This window comes from Copidosoma floridanum, unplaced genomic scaffold (genome assembly GCF_036245765.1).
Source record: "Copidosoma floridanum isolate Cflo_tuat_1 unplaced genomic scaffold, Cflo_Japanese_pri ptg000007l, whole genome shotgun sequence".
Lineage (NCBI taxonomy): Eukaryota > Metazoa > Arthropoda > Insecta > Hymenoptera > Encyrtidae > Copidosoma > Copidosoma floridanum.
This window is the reverse complement of record NW_028321884.1, coordinates 12,937,155-12,959,190: the sequence shown is the minus strand read 5'-3', so window position 1 is coordinate 12,959,190 and position 22,036 is coordinate 12,937,155. Positions and strand designations below refer to the sequence as shown.

At 38.9% G+C, this 22,036-nt stretch overlaps 1 protein-coding gene and 1 long non-coding RNA gene across 2 annotated transcripts; both read right to left on the bottom strand.

Annotated features, from left to right (window-relative positions):
* Positions 1-18,284: 18,284 nt before the first annotated feature.
* Positions 18,285-19,241, bottom strand: LOC149375396 (uncharacterized). The gene is made up of 3 exons (XR_016292846.1): positions 19,139-19,241; positions 18,669-19,029; positions 18,285-18,582 (listed from the first exon to the last, which is right to left on the bottom strand). It is a non-coding gene; the product is annotated as an uncharacterized LOC149375396 (long non-coding RNA).
* Positions 19,242-19,288: 47 nt separating this feature from the next.
* LOC106643967 (uncharacterized) lies at positions 19,289-20,859 on the bottom strand. The gene is made up of 5 exons (XM_089589093.1): positions 20,812-20,859; positions 19,939-20,146; positions 19,643-19,872; positions 19,428-19,566; positions 19,289-19,339 (listed from the first exon to the last, which is right to left on the bottom strand). Exons 1-5 carry the CDS (start codon positions 20,838-20,840, stop codon positions 19,289-19,291), a joined length of 657 nt encoding a protein of 218 aa, XP_089445219.1. The 5' UTR covers positions 20,841-20,859.
* Between the last annotated feature and the right edge of the window lie 1,177 nt (positions 20,860-22,036).

Genomic DNA, 22,036 nt, shown 5'->3' with positions numbered 1-22,036 from the left:
AAAATTATTCGCAGCCAATTTTTTGTGCTTTCTTGTTTAAAATATATTAATGTACCTAAAAGTTAATCTTGCCACCCAAGAATGTGGTCAGGTATAGTTGAAACAATTTTTTTGTTAACAATTTCTTTTTAAACAATATATAAGTTTCGTGGCTCAGCGTGTAGTGAACATATATAGGTATACACTCACGCGGGAGCGCGTGCTGAAACGCCCTGAACGTTTATTATTAAAAAACAATCTTGCCATTTAACTTTTCGACATTTTCTTTTTTGGAAATTATAGAGGAAGGCTTACAGTTTATGATCGTGTGTTGTAACATATGAAAATATTTTTATTTAGTAGTCTCGTAGAGCCCTAAAAATCGGAAAAAATGCATTTTTTGAAACTTTGGGAATTTTTTACTCGAAAACAATGGGGTTTAGGTATATACACTCCAATTAGTTTTTTGTTCCAAATGCGCCAAAGAATCTGAGAACATTTTTTTCAGGTCGAAAAAACAACTTTGACGAAATTGTTTATAAAAAAATTGTTTCAACAATACCTGACCACATTCTTGGGTGGCAAGATGAACTTTTAGGTACATTACTATATTTTGAACAAGAAAGCACTAAAAAATTGGCTGCGAATAATTTTTCCCGGTTCATCACTGTTTGAGCCCGGTCTATATCGCAATGGTCGCGTGCGAGCGCTCAACCTCTTTTGTGTGTATTAAGGTACGTTGTTACGAGAGTTGCAGCTGCCGATCGTAAATCGCCCTCGCGAACGTATGGTTACGGAGGCGCGAAAAAGGTTTTCGATGAATCTTTTTCGTCGGACGTAAGTCCAAAGGGGTAATTTTGTTTTTGCCTTTGAGTATTTTTGCAATTTTCGAGAGTCAAGGAAGCATAGGGTTTTCAGTTGTGTGTAATTTTTTTGGTTTTTGGTTTGAGGATCTTGAATAATGCATGCGGGCACGCAGGTGCCGAATCGGTCGTACTTGGGTGACTCGGTGTCGCTGAAACTGTCGATTATGGGACATGGATGTGGCATAAATTATGCCCAACTACCTGTACAATACTCGAAAACTAATTTGTTTGCACGTAATGTACGTCATTAACACTCTGACTCTAATTATGTTAAAAAAAAAGATCGGTAACATATGCTAACTTGTTTGACGATCATTTTACACTTTGACACCTCGATATCGATCCCTCATTGCACGTAATACTACATAAAATCGTTTTAAAAAACTTAAAAAATTAAAAAAATTAAAAAAAAAAAAGAAAGCTCATGATAAAGTAAAACATTTTAAAAATGTTGATAATACCCACTTTTAGGTTACTCACAAACATGGTGTGCTTACCACCTGCATGAAAACACTGAAAGTAATGGACTCTGCGCACAATTTTTCGGCCATTTTTTTTTTTCAACATTATTAAAGCGCCGAGTGATATTTGGGCTATATATACGCAGCCACAAGGGGAACGCCGCCAGACGCAAAGAGCCCATCACGCGGATCAACGCACGGCTCTCATTTTCACATTTTTCTCGTTACGACTATACCAGACGAGCCAATTAATTCGTCCCCTGCACCTCTCGAGCACGCACGTACGTATCGCTGTTCCCCTCCTGCTGCATAAAAGCCCGCATTCCGCTCATTGATTAACTAGCTTCTCGTTACTCCTTATATTTTCCCTTGGCCACCCTTATCATCGTCATCTTTTGTTAATTTCTTTTTTTTTCTCTCTCTCTCTCTCCCTCCCTTCCTCTTCGTTACATCCTCGCACTTTCCGTCCTCGTGCACGTGTGATGAGGCCCGAGGTAATGACAACCGGGCGTGGTGCAACAATACGCACCAACACGCCCCTGCATCCTCTCTCTCTCTCTCTCTCTCTATTTTTTTTCATTCTTAAACATATACACACCTATTTACACATCAGCTTCGATATCGGGCGTACAGCTAAGCGCATCTAATGATTTAAGAACTGATGCGACTTACGAATCAACAACATCGCGCAAGAGAGCGAAAGTATGATACAACAATAACACACGGGCGCGGGGATTTATAAGCGTAATAACGAGCACCTCGGCCAGCTGAGCTACAAGCACGCGTAGGTTTTACGTGCCGGTGGAAAAAAAAGGGGTGGAGGAGGAGATTAACGAGATTACAGGATGCGCGCGTGTGTATTTTTCGAGGAGGGGAGGGGAAGGAAAAAAACACCGAGGCGAGAGCGCGATTATCAAAAGTCGGGGGGGGGGGGGGGGCGAAAATTAAAAAGCTCCGCGAGGGTTCAGGGGAGGAGATCGCGCAGGAGGATCGTTGTGATAGAGAGGATTGATTTCGTTCGCGAGGCTCTGTGGGTTTTCGCGCGTACACGTCTTTTTTTTCTTTTTTTTCACGGGGCAGGGGGAGTCTGGAAATTGAGGCTTGTTATTTTTCATCTGATACTGGAACTTCGCGCCAAGCGCGCCTCCTTTCGCGGATGGAAATTATACTCGCGGATGGGTGTTACTCGAGCCGATTGGAATTGGCGATTTCGGGGATATTTTTCGCACAGCACAAACGTTACTTTTTGCGGTTGTTATTTTTTTATTTTTTTATTTTTTTTTGTTGGAACTGTGTCCTGTTTTGATTGGTGTTTTGCGGAGGAACAATTAATGCTTGAGCTGCATCTTTGGTTGATATACAGAACAGTCGATAGAGTTAGGGTGTCTTTTGTGGCCATAAGCGAAGAGTTTTTGGTACAAGATTTAAGTATGTAAAGAAAGAAAGTAATTGCAAATTAAACAATTGCACCAATAAAAACGTGCTTTTCCTGTTGCATTGTGGTAATTTAACATTAATTTTTTTCGCGGCTATCGATTGCGAATGACAATTTTTCTTCGCAACTTTACCGGCGAAGCGAGTGGATGGAAAAACAGAGTACTTTCGAAGAACCAATCAACTCGAGGGAAATAGGAGAAAATGAAGGAAAAGGCACGGATGAAAGCTCCTTCCTGAGCAAAAGTCCGCGATAAATCAATGCACGACTTGCACACGCATACACCCCGTATAGGCCGGTAATTACTCAACGTTCAGTGCGAGAGAGATCTCGCGAGAGGAGTTGAGCATTAATTATATTTATTAGAGATAATCATGATTTATGGAGCATTAAAAGATCAAAAGTGCAGGCATGTGGTGTATGGGGCGATGGTGAGAGTTGACGCGCGCGTCGCCCGCGAAATTCCTCTGTGCGCGCGTGCGGTGGAAAAATAAGGAGTATAGGGGGGTACATCGGAGGCAACGAAGCGCGGATAAACCGGACGGTTCGCAGGATCTATCTATTCAGCCGAGACTGGCTCCCGGTGGTGGCAGCTCTCGGAGATCACAGAGGCTTGTTTTCTTCGGGAGAGCCGAGCGCGCAAAGGTACCCGAGTGTGAAATAATTACCGTCGCCGTGCAAACCAGTCCCTCGAGCGCGCGGAAGCTGTGTGGTATATACAGGGGATCTGCAGGAGAGTGGTGAGATTAGCGTTAATGATCGGGGATCATCGGCGGACTACTGGATGTATACATGGTTTGCAGTCTATTGAAGTTTCTTTTTTCTTTTTTCTTTTTTTCCTCCCTCGGTCGTGTAGGCTGTTTCTCATCGCTGTCGTACTGTTTGGTGGGATAATATTATTGTTTTGAAGATACCGAAAGGATAATTTTTTGGGGTTTTTTTTTTGTACCTATGCGTCTGTGATGAATCAAAATCCAATTTGCCATGTCATGTGTATGGTTTTTCACTTAATTTTGAGAAATGGAGGAAGTAAGTGATAAAACTTTACGATAATGAATAATGAAAGACTTTGATTATATTTTATTTATTTATTTTTTTTTTTATTTTGTATTTTTTTTCAACCACAACTGCTTATAGGGATGGTTGTACCTCCTCGCAGTATGTAAATAAATTATAGTTGCAAAGTATAATTTCACCATGGAAGCAATTGAACAGGTCCTCTTAAGCCTTGTAATCCCACATGTAAATGTATGAAATTTATTGGTAATAAATAAATAAACGTTCGAATCCTGGAACGTCAAAATTACAATCCCAAAGCTTTCCAAAAAATTTTTTAGGCTGATAAGTACCTTTACATTCTGTCATAAACAGTGACTTTGACACGGCATGTTCCTATTTTGTACGGTAACTTGTTGATGCCGAATCTCCTCTTCTCCTACTACTTACAGAGCATCTATTATTTAATTACTTTTAAGACGCTAATTACATCCAAGGTAGAACAAAATTTAACTTCAAAAAATTTCAATTTTACAATAACCCGAAGAAAAAACCAAAAACAAAAAAAACTCAAAATCTCAAAGCTGATAAGCCGCAAGACCTCGTTAAAACAGTCCCCTTTCTCCACCCTATGCGCCAGAGATGAAGATAATTCAGATATAAATTCCCTTGTATAGCGCACTAATTAATGCACCTTTAGGCCGTGGAGAGTAGCACGCTACGAGACACACACACGAGCGGTGGCGTCGTCAAACAGAAAAGCGCATTTTTCGGAAATCCTCGATTTGGCCTTAATTACCATCGGTCCCTCTATACAACAGCCTCCACCAACATTTTACACACACACGAGTTCAAAAGAGAGGGGGTGGCCCGCGCCGGGTTGTTTAAGGACTCGTTTCTCTCCCTCTCTCTCCCTACAGAGGGCGAGAGTCGAGTTAATAAAATGATAAGCACCGTTTTTCTCGAACTCGTGCCAGTGCCATCGGCATTTTTTGCCATTGTAACGAATAACAGAGCCTGTCCACCCCACCCCGTTTTTTTTTTTTTTTTTTCCATATTTCCTCTTTTCGCAGCAGTCCCCAATCGCGTCCCCCTTATGTATAATGCACCCGAAGGCAAGCGGGCCCAGGGACCTCTAACACGACGGGGAAATTTACGGTCTCGAGGTGTCCTCTCTCTCTGCTCCTCCCGTCCCACGACGATTCCGCGTTTATCACGCGCCGCGTTTCTCCTCTTTTTTTTTTTTTTTTTTTTTTTTTTCTTCCCTCTCGCTGGCTCCTCTTCTCGGCGATCAAACGTGTTCCCCACCGTGACGCTCACCTTGTTTTTTTTTCTTTCTCTTTTCAATTTATTTATTTGCCCGCAGTGGCATACATTCGTCGCGGGGAGGGAAATGTATACCGTCGTTATTGGGTCCAAGAGGGAGCTGGTGATTTTCGCCGCATTGTTTGCCGTGGGTTTTGTGTGCCCCCGCCGAGAGTGGGTATACACTGGGTAACTGTGCCTCGGCTACTCCTCCTCTTCCAGGTCGTTACTCTGTTCCTTTTTTTTTTTTTTTTTTTTTTTTTTTTCGGGGCTAACTCGAGGGGAGCTTGTTATCGCGGCCGCGCTGTAACTGGACTCTAAGAGTCGCTTTTTCGGGCCTCCCAACCATGATCTCGCATCTTAGGACCTTTTCGCGGTCCTCGAGGGCGCGTGAGTTATGGTCCATTTAAAACGACCGGAGTTATTTTATTTTGACGATCGTGTGAAAAATTTTTGGCCTTGGTTAATTTTTTTTTCCACAATTTGGGAACGGGGTAGTTTTGGGCTTTTGGGTTGGATTTTTGACCGAATTTTTATCATCAGTTACTTCGCGACAGCATTACTTTTTGCACTCACAGTTCAGTGGATCCCATTACATTTACCGTAGTGTACATGTAACCGCAAAGTTCATGCAATTTGTTCGAGTAGAAAATGAAATGAAATAAAAGATTACCTTTCCCAATTTAAGGAGGTTGGATACATATCATCGACAATAGTTGGGGGCTCTAATTTAGTTTTTGATTCATTCTCTGTGTTATAAAAAACAAACATTCTTTTTTTGGGCGATCTCAGCCATGTAGTTATTAAGATATTTCAAATTAAAAAATGAACAATTTAACATGGGCTGTTAGGGGAGCAATGTTGTGACCTCAAAATGACATTCCTTAGTAATAGTTAAAAAATCGACAAAAAATATATTTTGATACTTCAAATACTGCAGATTCATATGATCCTCTGATTTTTGTCAGTATCCATACTAATTAAAGAGAAAATCACGATTTTTTGAAATAAAAATGAAAACTTTCGTTAGGTTTATAAGATGGTTGCATGCATCCGTAAGAATATGCTATATTACGTTCTGTCGGTTATACTGTGAGCTTCCCACACCCTTGACCCCGCTTCACCTTCCCTCTGAAAGATTGTATCGAACCTCCTAAAGTAAATTTTTGTCAAATGGATTACCAAAACTTTAGGGTTCTCTGTCTAGGTCAATTTTTATTAAAATAAAAAAACCCTCATATTTCATATTGTTCAATAACTTGTCTAGCAGATGAATGTAATGAAAACTTTTATTTTTTTTTTTTTTTATGAAAATACCCAAGACTTGTCACCGTTACTTTGATATCCACTTGGTTCCAAGATCGGCCTTTAGCCACTGCAGCTGAGCCAGCGAGTGTTTCGCAAAAGATCAAACACTCGATCGCTCGTGTGTACCATAACTCATCCATCCGTCTATTTGCTCGGATTTCCGGGCGTTTTCCGCGCATCGCCGTAAAAACAACGCAACTCGGGTAAACACAAAAATTTACGCAACTGCGTGGCACGAAGCACAAACAACATGGAAAAAAAAAAGCCAACAAGGCTCTCTCCGCTAATTCATCAATAATTCATACCGCAACGGCTCGTAAAATCACACACCGGCCCATTAAAAAAGCCGGTGTACATAACAGCGCGGTTGTCCAAACACCGCCTCAGCACCTTTGTATGTGCTAGGAAAAACAAAACGAAAACGCGAAACGAAGAGAGAAAATCCCTCGCGTCACTCTCGGAAAAAGAGCACCAAAACCGAGCCCAGGAACAAAAGAGCAGGAAGCTTCTTCCTGATTCCATACGGCAACGTTAAGCTAAAAAAAAAGAAAAAAAAAAACATTGAAAATCCCTCGTGGGCGTGCGAAGCAACAAGCGCCGTCGTTGTTATGGGAACCCGCGGCATTAACGGTTTAATTACACCGCTGTTGGAGAGACACCCACGGCGATTTTATTTTTCCAGCGCCCACAGCAACGCCTCGCTCGGACACGCGTGCCGAGGGTGTTTTCCGCGCCGTTGTGTATACCCACGTTGGCAAGGATGCGATGTAAGGAAGTGAGGATCTTTTTTTTTCTCAAGAGGCGTTGATAAGAGAAGCTAGGTGTGGATGGGAAGTGGAAATTACTTTGCCGATTCACGTGGATGTACAGCGTTTTTATTAATAATAATACGTAAGCGCTGATTAGGCCCAGTTATCTAACCGGAGAGCCGAACGCAATCTCGGTTTTGTGTTGGTCCAATGCTCCCGACAAGCCCACGATGATTTTTTGTAAAGCTCCATCCATGTAACTGCTATTGCGCACAAATGCAGTACAAGATTACGTGTGATATCGTGTTCAAATTCACAGATGTAATTTCCAAGTTATCATTGGATCCAAGTGTGGGTTGACGGACTTGGTCAATAATGGCAATTTGGTACAGCAGGACTATGGCTAATAAGTCCGATGAGCCGATCAACAAACACTCGAGTTCACGTGATACATCTGATGTAACCAAAGGAAATCCTCGACACGTAGATAGACATGATATGTGTGACGTATACCTTTCCTCTTTGTGTTGTATCGTGAACCTCGTAGAAGAGGGTCAAGTGTGCAAGTTGTGGAAGAATACCCATGGTGGAATAATGTGAGCGGGAAAAGAGGCTAGCGTGTCTTATGTATAAACATGCGAGATCGCGAGTATTTATGTATATACACACGCATACAGAGACACGTGTGTATGTACAACAAGTACCTCGTGGTCCGTGAATTCTCCATAAAGTGTTTATGTCCCCGAGCGACTCTCCATCCGCGGCTCTCGAGAGTGACGGCTCTGTTCGGCTTCTCTCTTCGGTCGAGTCCCGGTACAGTAAATATCCTTTGCTCGAGACGACACAGATACCACACTCGTGACATACCAATGTATATACACATTATAGTATAAACCCACGCCAGAAGAGCTTTGACGGTATTTAGTTTAAGTGGAGGGGCCGTTTTCTCCTTGGAAACTTTTGAGCGTAAGGGCTGACTACTATGCCGCTTCAACTAGTTACTATACCAAACGAGGTATGGTTCACTGATAATTCTACCATACGATTGTTCCTCTGTTGTCCCAGCTGGCTTCTGCAGAGCTAACAATGTTATACAAAAATGGCCCATCAATGGGATGGCCATATACTTTTAGCCGAGCAAAATGTAACAATTGATGACATTCACCCTTGTTGTCTCTGTTATATTTCTACCCATGATCATTTGAGATCATAGACCAAAAAATCATTTGATCTTCACAGCATCATTTAACATTCCTCACAAATGTACACACCACCGAATCAGCGAGGAATAACTTGGAAATCAATCAAAAATCTACGAAATCTGAAGCAATTTGGCTACACCTCACATAGAAGTTAAGCTAATAGCAGTGCAAGTGAGTCCCTCCCATTTTAGAAACCAAAGCCACTCGGGAGTGCTTTCGGCACACTTTACGTCATAAATACGAATTTGAAGGGTGTCACGCGTTATATACGCAAACTTACGCCGGGTATATACACTTTGCATGTATAAGACGTACACACACGTCTGCACCACCACCAAGGGGCTTTTCACCTCTCCCGCATCCTTAACGGAACCTCGCTCCCGCTGACGCGTTCCTCGATAAATCCTCGCAGGGGAAAGAGCGAGAGAAAGATATTTCGTTCACGTATGTGTGTGTGTGTACACCCGTACAACCGGGAAAAAGGGAGAAAAGGATGAAAAAAAAGGCGCAGGAAAGCCTGGCGCGAGAGGTCGAGACAGAGAGAGAGAGAGAGTCCCTCCGAAGAACGAGGAAGCGCTGCCATATGGCCGCAGATATCTCGGCGCAGTCATCTTTTTTTCGCGCTCGCGGTTGTTAGCTTTCCTCTCCCCCCGATGATCCGAGACGGTTATCGTAACGAGTAGTCGACGGGATCCTCTCCTCTGCCCAAGCCCGTGTGTCTACGTGTGTGTGTACATATTTATCCGAGTACGTGCGCGCGCGAGTTTATACGAGTACGCGGGTGTTGATGCTAAGATCGCGCGGGCAGCTCTTTCCGCACTTGCTGCCGTGGGCTTTTCCTCCCCACGGCGCGATATGTATATCCCTCGGCGAGGAAAAGATGCGCGGCGTGCGATAACTCCGTATTTGCCGAGGAATTTTTCCCTTCTTTTCCCGACTGTCCATGAGACCGGGCCCCGAGAGGTGTAAGGGCTGGGGGGGACTTTGGCTGGCTTATAATACCTGTTGCGCTAGCCAGTGGTGTAAGTACGATGAATTAGGGATGATAAGCGTGGTAAATGCCCACCCCTCCTCGAGGTCCCTCCTAATACCTTGGCGCGCGGCTGCGTGTATTGAATCGCAGTGTTTTTCCAAGTGGTTAAAACTAGATTCTTTTTCCTCGTGGCTTTTTTTTCTTTTTTACATCGATCACAAGATGATATTATTCCTGGTGAGAAAAAAGATACTCCTCGTTTCTTCTTTGGACGGCTTAGCTTTTGTACAGCAGCTCGAGTCTTGCTGAATCCATTGACCCATTTGCCTGGCTAAAAAATACGAGTAGTAAGGTTGTAGGAGTAGAGTCAAAGGAATACTTGACCTGGCTGTCAGTGGTTATCCTAAAACATGAATTCGTGTATTATTTCTAATCAAGTGTTTTGTTGGAGATGATGACAAAGTGCAAAAACTGAGGATTTTTAATTTTGTCTTTCAAAGCCACCTTTTAATCAGGAATAAAAACATGACTGTAATTTAAAGTCAATGATAACAATGCGACAACGATATTGAATATTTATTAATTGACTGTGACTATTTTCTGGAACCTCAAGTATTACATTTAATAGTCTGCAATGCAACTCTTGTTCCTTTAATTGTTCAATACTCATGGGAACGTCAAAATATGTTGAAAATTACAATTTGGATGGTTTGGTTAAGATGGCATTAAACAAATTTACATTAAATTAAAGAGTTTAATATAAATGAAAACAAGATACAGTTAAAATGTAGCTTTCATTGTTTTCAAAAGGTATTTTAGTTCTCTTACATTAAGTTGGGCCAAAATGTTATCTATAATTTCATTAGGAATACATATAAAACCTATTGTCTGAACGACACCTTCAAAAATTTCGTTTACACAATCTTTCGCAGCATTCAACAACTTTCTTTTTTCTAACGCCAAATCAAAACGACATTTCATCACATACCCCATGTACTCAAGATCTCTCTTTTCCTCAAGTATCGAACTATACAGTGAAAAATTATCAAAATACATCGGGTTGTTTAGCCATTTTACAATCTTATTTAATGGCATTGTCAAAATGTCGTAGAAAGTCATGTTACCTGCCTTGAATTTTTTCGACTCTTCCAGTACCTCGTTACAGGTAGAAAAAATTAGAGACAACCCATAATGTAGCTCAAATAATCCTTTCGCTGGAATCAAATCTGCACTTAAATTATTCATGTGCAAACACACGGCATATAAAAGTACCAAAAGATAAGATGATTCAATCACAGGTTCATTCATAACAATACGACGAAGGGCATTAATTATTGCTCGGTTAATTGTTACGCTGTCCTGGAATTCCCAAAATAAACAGATGATTCTTAAGTTATCCTCGATACTATTGGTTGCATCAAAGTGAGGTACTTGAGAGGGAAAGTGCCTGAAAAAAAGAAGCCATAAGTAATTACTCGAATAAACATGCCACGAGAATTTCAGATCATAATAATTGGTTGACTTACTCATCAGCTCTGAAGCCGGACTCAAGGAGCAGCTTAACAATCTTGTATTGTCCTGTTTCTGTCGCTAAACTTAGCGCTCTATTCATATCTTGGCAGCTATTTCTTTTGATCTTGTTGTTAAAATATGTGTCTAGCAAGTGATCTACAACTTCCGCGTTTCCCCAAACAATACTAATGATGATTTCGTAAAGTTCAGGCTCGTTGCTATTGAATGTATGATATTCAACAATGTCAGAACTATATCGAGCTTCAGTGTTATACGTTGTCGAGGGGATTCCTGTGATTTTTTCTAGCATTAACTTCACTACCTGTATATTGAACGTTTTTGCTGCCAAAAAAAATGGTGTTTCCTGTAAATAGTTTTTGACTCGGAAATCGCTTCCTGAAAAATTCTTCTTGTCATATAAATGAGTTGAGATCTTATTTTAGTTATTCGCAGTGGTTCAGTGTCGAGAAGTAATTCAATGACCGAGAAATGATTCTACGTTATCGAGACTTCAACTGTCTATAGTATAGGATGATGACACGACAACAGTAAAAAAAAAATGATTATTTTTTTTAACTTACCATTATCAATAAGCAAAGTAGCTATTTTGATGCAAGTTTCACAATGATAAATAGAACTACCTTTTCGTAAAGCCAAATGCAATGGTGTTTCACCATATTTATTTTTAACGTTAACGTTGGCCCCCCTCTGAATGAGATATCGAACATGTTTTACATCGTGGTAACGGACAGCTAGATGCATCGCTGAGTTTTGCGTGTTCCGATTGGAATTGGTTTTGTGCAGTAACTCGATAAGCAAACACTTTTTGCCTCTGTGATATCTAGGGTGCTTTTTTGATGTTAAATAGTAAGATAAAGCTTCGGGCGAAAAATTTCTGTTAATGTCCAATCTGGATGCGTGTTTCAGTAAATACTTCAGAAACAATTGGTTGCGTTGTTTTGATGAGCCATCACATACTTCAGATATCATGTCGTAGATATGGAGACTCTTTGCTCTATAAATAAGTTAACACATTTGATTACATTCACAAAGTACAATTTCTAAGTGACAATACCATAAAGTAATACAAAGACTTTATACCTGTACTTTACGAGTATCTTTAAGAAATTTAAATTGCGATGACGGATAGTCATATCTAGTGGTGTATTTTCAAATGTGTCACCAGTATTTAGGTTTGCTTTATACTTTATCAACAGTTTCATGATGATTCCAGGTTTATAATGTGTCGCAAAATGCAAGGCTGTGCCATTATATTCGTTTGGGATGTCAGGGTTACTATGATTCTCCAGAAGAAGTTTTATCCCATTGATCTTTGGATATTTTGGATAAAAACATTAAACTTTTGGTAAACTTTAAATTGTCGTATTAAAATTTTACCTGCTGTTTTCTAACTGCTAAGTGAAGCGCTGATTCATGTCTAGGTCCACGTGTATTTACGTCTGCCCCGTAGTCAATAAGGAGTTGCATAATAGATAGTCGGTCATCAGCTTGCACGGGATTTAAATCATTTATGTGATCGTAGACCATGTGCAGAGGTGTTTTAAACTCCAGATTCCAATCGTTAATACAAAATGGATCTCTGAGAAATGTATTAGGAGATTGAGAAATTGAAAGATTTACAGAAAATAAGGTTTATTTTTAAGATAAAATTACTTTGTTAGAATAGTTTTTACTTTTGCAAGGTCACCACAGTAAACTGCACTGTGAAGAGATTCCTCGTTTCGATTGCTCATGATTTTTCGTCCTTACCTTAGTTTAAGAATATCTGATCGTCGTAGATAGACGAATAAAAATGATAAACCTTTGGTTTTGGTACTTACTTTGCACTCAAGAGTAAATTAACTATTCGAAAACTTACTACCCTTATAAGTATATTTTTAAGTTTGCTGGCCAAGTTTTATTGGTTTTACGTCGAAACATCTACTAACATCAGAACTGAATAGAATTAAAATGGTTATTTTAGTTTATGCTTAACGACGAGTAAACAATTATTCCTCCAAGTCACACAGTGACAATCATTACCTCGATTTTATCTATCCGTGGGTTATTAGTGTGCTTTAATTAGTGGTAATATTATTACACTTGAATACTTAGTTAAAAAAAAAAAACACGTTTTTTTTATTTTTCAGACTGCCCATTAGCCCGGCCCGATAGTAGCCTCTTGCTGCCTGGCTTGTTTAATAGTAAATTTCAAGCATTAGGCTGGTATAGATAAAAAAATGCCTGAAGGTGAGACACTTGTGAATATGTTAATTGCTTAGCGTGTTGGTAAGTATATCTACATCCCCAGTCAACGTGCTTAATCGGTTATATAGATATACTGATATTATCATGCTAGACGTAGGCCCGAATCGTTCTCAAGTTCCTTATCAGAGGGCGCTGTTTCTTAACTGCGATTGAGAGTCGAGGCCGGCTGACATGTAATTAATAATTAGTAAATGCAGCAGTGAGTATCTGAAATAATGACAATCTACGGTCTTGAAGCATATTAGAAAAAAACGGCAAGTGTAAGCCAATCCGATGCTATAAATGACACATTTTAGACGTTAAGTTGAAGTATCTACGTCTCCTCGTGTGAGAAAAATAAAGTGTTGTATCGTGTTAAACATCAGCTTCTGCAGCTTAAAAGTATAAAAATCGTGGATGCGGAGTTAGTGGAGAGTATAATGTTTTGTACTCAATCATAAAAAAAATCATGCTTAGATCTTCAACTAGAATGTTACTAAAAATTGTTGCTTTGCTTGAGAGTTCTGTTAGTGGCATATATACATACATTTGTCAGTCGGTCGGTCAGATCCCTCCACGTAAGTATATCTATGTGTAAATATATTACTTATATTATGCCATTGAGTCGCCGCCATGCTGCGCTGGTAATTTCTTTAAAACCTGTGTATGTATATAGATATAAGAAACGCGGAAAAAATATAACCAACTGGCTATAAAACAGAATTGCTAGATGCTTTTTCACATGAAAGGAATTTTAGGCGTCATAAGCTCCCACTCGTGAACTTCGACCTGCTCTATCTCGACCAATTCATGTTTATATACAAAAAGAAACAATACATGTCTAGTATTTTTGTACAATCTACAAGACGGACCAGTTAGAATTTTTCATGCTAGATCCCAATTCTTATACAAAGCTAATACACAATTAATATACAAATAATATGAAGAATCATTTTTGGGGTAAAGCTTGATCTAGTTTATATACAAACTGTATACAATACTTTTACTTGGGATAGCATAATCACTAAGAAAAATAATGCATCCGAATGAGATCTCTGATGATTTCTCTAGTCCCGTAATGGACGACTAGACGTATGGCCGTGTTCCATGAAATACTTGGAATAGATTTTATGCAATGACTTGAAGAGCCAGCCCTTTTGTCTTTGTGATATCTAGGGTGCTCTTTATGTTTTTGTAAGAAAAAGTTTCTTTAAGGGGGCTCCTACGACTACTGCTGAGGTCAAACACAAACAAAAAATAAAGTTTTGTTTTTCAATAAACAAATGTGTCTGAAAATCATTATGATATTTTTAATAACGTATGAAGTGGGAAAAATGATATTTATGTGTGTAGTTTCACTTTGTACGAAAAATTAATTATTGTTTTGACCAGTCTAGTGCATACGAGGGTACACCACCAGACCAGACCACCTGTGCTGGTGTAGTATAGCAATGTAATATATAGGTATATGGTATATATATGTCGTGAACAAGTACGTCTGCTACCCACGTGACCTCCTGACCTCCCGGACACTATTTATTTATTTCCATCACAAATATCTCGCTAAAATGGTCCTTTATCCACAATTTTTAATACAGCATATTACAGAGGAAGACTTCGTCTACAAAACGCATATATTCAGTCTGCTGGGACTTTTAATTTAGGTTTATTATAAACGAAAACAAATTGTTTTTCACGCTGCCCCATAGGAACACGTGCTAATAGTTACAACTTTGAGCTCGGATTTCTCAAAATTTTGACCCATTCGAAATATAATTTAGACCACCATTAAATTCAGTAGACTTTTATTTACAAGAAATAATATATCTCTGTTTGGGGACTTTCGCGAAGGAGCCCCCTTAACTGTCCAGTTTGTCTGCATCTCTAACAAACCTATATTTTGACCGCAGATAGTGTTATCAAGCTGTATCAAGTCAGTAAATGAGTAGTAATATGGTTTGCTTCATACTTGAATAACAATTTTTTGATTAGTCCAATTTCGCGATGCACCGTACCATGAACTGCAAAGCTGTGAAATTATCATCATTTGGGGTATCGGGGTTAATATTGTTTTCCTAAACATAGGTTTTGCCTTATTCTTTGTAGGATTTAGAGAAATTAAACTCACAGTAAGTTTTTTGTCGTATTAAAATGTTATCTCCTATTTAAAATTTTTTTACTTACTATGTACTCAAGAATAAATAAACTATTGGAGAAATTACTACATGTCTCAATTTATTTTTACCGGCCAAGTTTTATCAGTTCCACGTTTAAAAATAAACTGATAGTGGAACTGTTATCCATAAGAAATGGTATAATGGTATATTGCTCTAATATATTTGGCAATCTACTTGCAATAGAATACTATTCAGTTGGCCAAGATAGAAAGGTACTCAAAACATAGGTGTTGTTAGCTTAGAAATCCGAATTCATCGAATAGTTGGAAATCCTACCATTCATCATTCCGTTTCAACAGTAACGATCTAACAATTAATTAGCATCCCATTTCCGATTTGCTGATTCGATATTAAGACGTGATCTAACGAACGACCACCTTATCATATTGATTAAACAAACGGATCATCCAAGCTGAATGAAATACCAAATCGGTTGACCCAAGCGCAGGCCAATATCTCTCAAAAGCCGCGACTAATGGAACGAAACGTGCCCGTCCACTTCATGAGAAAAGGTTTTAATTACAGTCAAGCGTCTTCTCGAGTTTTTACGCTTCGTCCCAAAAAATATCCTCACCGCTTAATTACACCGGGTCCCCTCGGACGATGCCCACGCATCGGTGGGGCCGGAGGAAAGCATTCTTTCTCGGTAGGACCCGCACGTCCGGGGAGGACTTGGGTGGTCCCCCTGTTACCCCCTTCTCGCCATTCCACACTCGACTACTGCCGATACACGTGATTTTTTGGGACAAAAGTCAGGTGTTCGGCTTAAACGTTTTTTCTCATTGATCGGCAATTTTTCAAGAAGACACTCTCGTCCCAGAGCTCACGCATTCCACGATAACCACTCGCACGCTGGAGGAGGGGCCCGCGATGATTATCGGGCATGCATATTACGTGCACGTTATAATCAACCCATACCCGAATATTCTTTAAAACCAATACTAATAATGATAATCCCCACAATCGATCACAAAACCAGGCCGGTCCAGTCGACCCGCGCCAACCTGTTCAGCCACCGCTGGGCCCACGAGATGCACACATCGCTCGCCCGACTCGGCTACCGCGAACGAGCAACCGATTCCGACTCTTGGCAAGATATCTTGTAGATTCAGGTGGAGGAAATTGATCGGGCTCAATTCCTCCGCGTGTGCGAGGTCCTGTTCCTGGAGTCGATGGGGCGCGAATTGCGTCCCGAGACGCGGGAAAAACGGGAGCAGGAAATATTTTTGCCCGAGAGGAGTTTCGCGTGGAGGCGCGCGATTAGGGGAACGGGAGAGGGTTGAAATTCCGGGGACTTCTCGGAATGCAGAGCAGCTGCGGTTGTCGGGCAATCGGTTTCCTTATCGTGTGTATTACGTATACATGCCCCGAAAGGAAGGCGTGTGCGTGTGTAGCCGGGGCAGATGCTATTACCGAGGGCCAAAACTACTTGGGTGGCTGGACCCTCTCTCCGCGCGTTTTTGACGCACACGTGCGCGTAACCGCAGCTCGGAAGTGGGCGACGTTCCTCGGTCTCTTTCTTTGTCGCGCCCGGGGGGACCTGAGGTTATTGTCGTTGTTCCGTTTCGAGATCGTACGTGCCCCGTGTACGAGATGCCGAGGAAAAAGGTGAGAGAGTGTGTCAATTCTTTGATTTTTTACTTTATTTTTTTTTCGGCACCATTTCGGAGAGATCTGAGGCGCTCGATGTGGCGGTACGATTGAGCTCTCAATTTTGGTTGATCGGTATCGGCGTGGATGATGTATTTTCATCGTTGCTTGCTGCGGTTGGTTGTTGGGTTATCAGTTTTCGGGATTAAAGGCTGTTTTTCATCAGTCGTGCAACACTAAGTTTCATCTTTTTCTTTCATTCCTCTGTACGGTTTAATTAGTTGATTGCCTCGTTACGATTTTAAGAAAATACGTGAAAGATTTGATAAGAAACAGTTTTTCAGTTTTTTCGTAAAGATAAATTTTTTATGACAAATAATATTTTGGATCTTATTTTGTGATAATACATCAGTACCCAATGTCAATGAAATTTTTTATTGTATAACTTCTATTTTGTAAGTATGAAATTTTGATTGTACCACCTGCATAAACTCCTAATACAATAATGATTAATCAGAAAAGAAAAACATGAATACAGGTATACTTTTTTTTTGGTGGAAATATATACATTGAAAATTGAAACAATTATTTACGTCATTAATTCATTTGTTACATTTGTATAATAGACAAAGCGTACAAGTTCTCAAGTAAATCCAATTAAAAAAGTATGAAGCATATTTTAACTGTAAAGAAGTATGTGTTGGTCGTAAATATATCATTTTTTTGCTTTTTGAATGAAAAATTTTTTTTAAGCTTTAAACATTGGTCTTTGTACGTGACAAACACACACGTTTTTATATAAAACTAGGTGATTTTGAAAAAGACGCATTTTAGGATTAAGCATCATTCTTTCCAGTATTTTACCACAAGCTTCTAAGCAACAATTTCAAACTATCAAGAAAAGTCGTCTCACAAGATAAAACCTAAATATTAAAATTGAGAATACTGAAAAAAAATTTTTTTTCAGGCAGCTTTGTAATAACCTAATCAAAATTAGTTACGGCTACAAAATATATACAATAAACATATTTTAATTTTTCGTATCAAATGGGTAAAATCACTTTTAACAAGTAGAGTGCAACGCTTTCCACTGTGGACAATTTTTAATAATTAAAATAAACTTCACTGGTTTCTGCAATTTTCTTTAGTTCCCTCATATGTAAATGAGTTAAAATTTTCATCGTAATTTTATCAGGCAGATTTACAAAATCAACTGTACTTAAAACACCTTGCAGAGCTTCGTTCAAATTATCCTTCGCCATTTTCAGTACCTCCATCTTTTCTATCGCTGTGTAAATACGAGCTTCTATTACTATGTATTGGTAATACTGTAATATTTTTTTTTCTTGTAGAAACGAAAGCACACGCACACAAGCATCGACATAATTTTCATTGTTCAATAATTTCACTAGTGAACCTTGTTGCATCAAAACAATGTCATACAGTGATTTGCTTTCTACTTTAAAAGTCTTTAAACCGCTCAATTGATCACTACAATCATCAAGAATTTCCGATAACTCTTTGCATGATTCAAATAGTCCTTCAAGTGGGATTAAGTCGACATTTACTTTATTCAAATGCAAGTCCATGGCATAGTAAAACACTAGTAGGTTCGTTAGTTCATTTACAATTGGTCTCCGTTCAAGAACTTTGTCAATGATATCAATCGTCGCTTGGCCAATCATTGCGCTATCTTGGAACTCCCGAAACAAGCATACTGTCCTTAAATTACATCCTGTCTGGTATACTGCAGAAAAACGAGGTACATCATGGGGGAAGCGCCTATCGATGAAAAAAAAAAAAAAAAAATACTCATTGAACCAATTTTAGATAAAGCTTTCTCAAATATCACCAATCAAGCAGCAAACCTATCTGTTTGGAAACCAGACTCCAAAAGTATATTGATGATGTCGTATTGGCGAGTAAAAACAGCTTCTTTTAGTGCTCTGTTGATGTCTTGGCAATGGTTCGTGTTTTTCTCAACTATGTAGTCCATTTCGAGCAATCGATGGATAACTTGTACGTAACGTAGGGCAATAGCAACGATAAGCTCATAGTAGGAACAAACATACAAGAGAGGAAGTGCCGTAGGATAGGAACACATGAGCGTTGTCTCATCGACTCCTGTGATTTTTGCCAGAATCAAGTTTACCAGTTTCATGTTTCTTTTTCTTACAGCCAGAAAAAATGGTGTTTCATCCATACAATTGCGTGCACGTAGATCTGCTCCTGCAAAAAGAAATGATTATTCTTTTGTCTGTCGGATTGCTCTTTTCATCATAATAAGTTTCGTGGATAATGTCTTGAACACTTCAAAGTCATACAAACTTGAATTTACCATACTTAACAAGAAGACGTGCAATTCTGGATGGTTTTTTATTCATTGACAACAAATGCAAAGGTGTCTCAAAAAAGACATCTCTGGCATTGACGTCTGCCCCTTCTCGAAGAAGTGCCTCGACCACTGCCTCTTCTCCTTCACAGACCGCTAAGTGCAGATCCGGTTTGCCCATAATATCATGAAGGCGAACACTTTTTTCTGATAGTATCTCGAGGAGAATACATGTTTTGTGGTCCTCGGCATTCAAAAAATTGTGTTTTTCGGATAAAATATAATAAAATAGAGCTCCGAGTGAAAATTTTCCATGGCTATCTATTTCAGTTGAGTGTCTTAGTATGCGATCAATCAATTTCTTCTTTGCCAACTGGTTCAAGGAATTTTTGCATACGTGTAGCAAACATTCGTAGATATTTTTGCTCTTCACTCTTAAAAATGTAAGTGAATCACATGACAGAAATTATTTCACCAAAAAGCATGCGGTGGACTGTGTGGACGCCCTACCTGAAATCCAAGAGTATTTTCACAGAGTTCAATTTGCCATTCCTTATACTGACATCCAGTGGCGTTCGGTCACGATAATCGACGATATTCGGGTCTGCCTTGTGGTCGAGCAACAACTTTATAATCCTCGCGTCATCGACAAATGCCGCACGATGAAGAGCTGTTTCATTGCAGACATTCATAATGTTCGGATCCGCCTTATTCTCTAGAAGACACCTCATCCCTCTGATCTTTGAATTCACAAAAGTTAGAATTTTCATTCATTTTGTGAGTTTAACAATTCATGAAATCGTTACCTGCTTCTTTTTGACGACCATGTGCAGTGCTGTTTCGAGATGAATATATCCACCTCTCATGTTCACATCTACTCCATACTCGATAAGCAGTTGCATTATCGGTAGCCTTTCATCAGCCGTTGCAGGATTATAAAAATAAACGGGATGGTATACCATGTGCAAAGGTGTTCGGAATTCAAGGTTCCAATGGTTCACACAGGATGGATTTCTGAAAAATTGTTTACAGTTACAGATTAGATATGACGATCAACTGAGTACATGTTGTTGGAAAACTTAAGTAGGATAGCTAAAACAAAAAGGAAATTATGATTTCTCGTTAAAAAAAATGATTTTCTGCAAAGAGCAGCAGGTTTTCTTAAGGTAAGAGTGACGAACATGCAACCTTGACTATTTAAGATCCTATTTGCGATATCTATATGATTTTACGTGTTTCGGTATACCAAAGGAGCTGCTCCAAAAGTGTAATAGTATAAATTCTTTGTACTTCCATTGTAATGATTATCCCCATATTTAAGGCATTTGTGGTATTATCCGCAGAGATTTTTAAAAAACAGTTTGGTTCAATTTCCAAAATAATAGTGATGGAAAGAATATTTGGAATGTTGGGCACAGATACCGTATTTGGTTTGTTAGTACGAAGAAATTGAAGTCAAAAAGTTACTCGTCGAAATTGGTTTAAAAATGCTTCGGATTTTAGCTTAGTGTTACAAAGAATACACGAATAAAGATATTAAGTAGCTGGTACGTTTCCATGCCAAAATGTATCAACTCTGATACTACGTATTTCTGTAACGATTGTTAACAAATTACTTATTTTACGAAACTTGAAGTGTGACTGACCAAACTGTTACAAAAAATCAGAATGAAAATTACCTTTGTAGAATTTTTTGAACCGTCGCCATGTTGCCAGAAAAAACTGCTTCGTGAAGATTTTCCTTATTCTGGTGATTCATTATTGTAGTTTCACTGTATTTCTTTGAAAAACCTTACTATTACGAACTAAAATTTGGAACTAAATGTTTTTTTCTTTCTCGTGTGAAATTTCCATGCAAAAATAAAGAAAATTGTTTGAAAAGTCACAATTTTCAAGAGGTATAATTTGTATTAGTAAATGAACAACGGTACCACTGCAAGAGCACAGTGGCTACTATACGATTAAGTTGGACGCATAAGCGTTTGTCGATAATGAAGGCCAATAAAGCTGTTATTTCAAAATCAATTTACTTACTGATCATTAGTAGCTTCCTTTGTTTTATCACCAATTGTGTACTTATCAGCAGGTTATATCTCTAACAGTTTAAAATACCAAAGAAGTACATAAAAAAAACCAAACGAAAAGTGGTTCGTGTTTGATTAGGTAATCATACGTATGCTTTTCAGTTTACATACATTTTAAGGTAATACTGTCGACACCACACTAATCAACTTAAGAATTCATCTCAATGGCAGTGTGTAAGTGTATATATATACATGCATTGTATATGTATATGTAATAATTAAATATCTCACAGGCACATAATAAATATTTTGAGGTGACCAAAATGTAGTTTATGTTATAAGCGTCTTCTTCGTAGACTTTTATAAATATCTTGTAGATCAGTGTTTTAAAAGACAAAATAAATCGCTATTGTCCATAAGATTACGTGTTAAACTGATAAATAGTAAAATGCCCACGATTTTCTCCCTACGCACCCAAAGTCCACAAAAACGTAACTAGATCATTTTTGGGTACTGATTATTTAATGTGAAATACGTTCAATTTGATCGAAATTAGATATCTTCAAAGATGTTTCAATGGCTGCTTTAAAAAACGATAATGACATACGAACCGTAACTGCACGTTAGGTTAACGTTACACTAAAAAAAAATCACTTAATGTATCAAGAAATTTCTATTTTGAAGCCATTGATTATATCGCAGGCGTATCTAATAAACGATAAAAATCTTTTCAGATTCCTAGAAATATTGAGAAAAGTTTCCTTTACGATTTGTTGTTGTAAACTGAAAAGTTTGTTACTATTTGCGTTTGATGTATACAGCTCTCAGGTTTCTAACATCACAAAGTACATTTATTTTTTTTAGAGTTGGTTTAAATAAT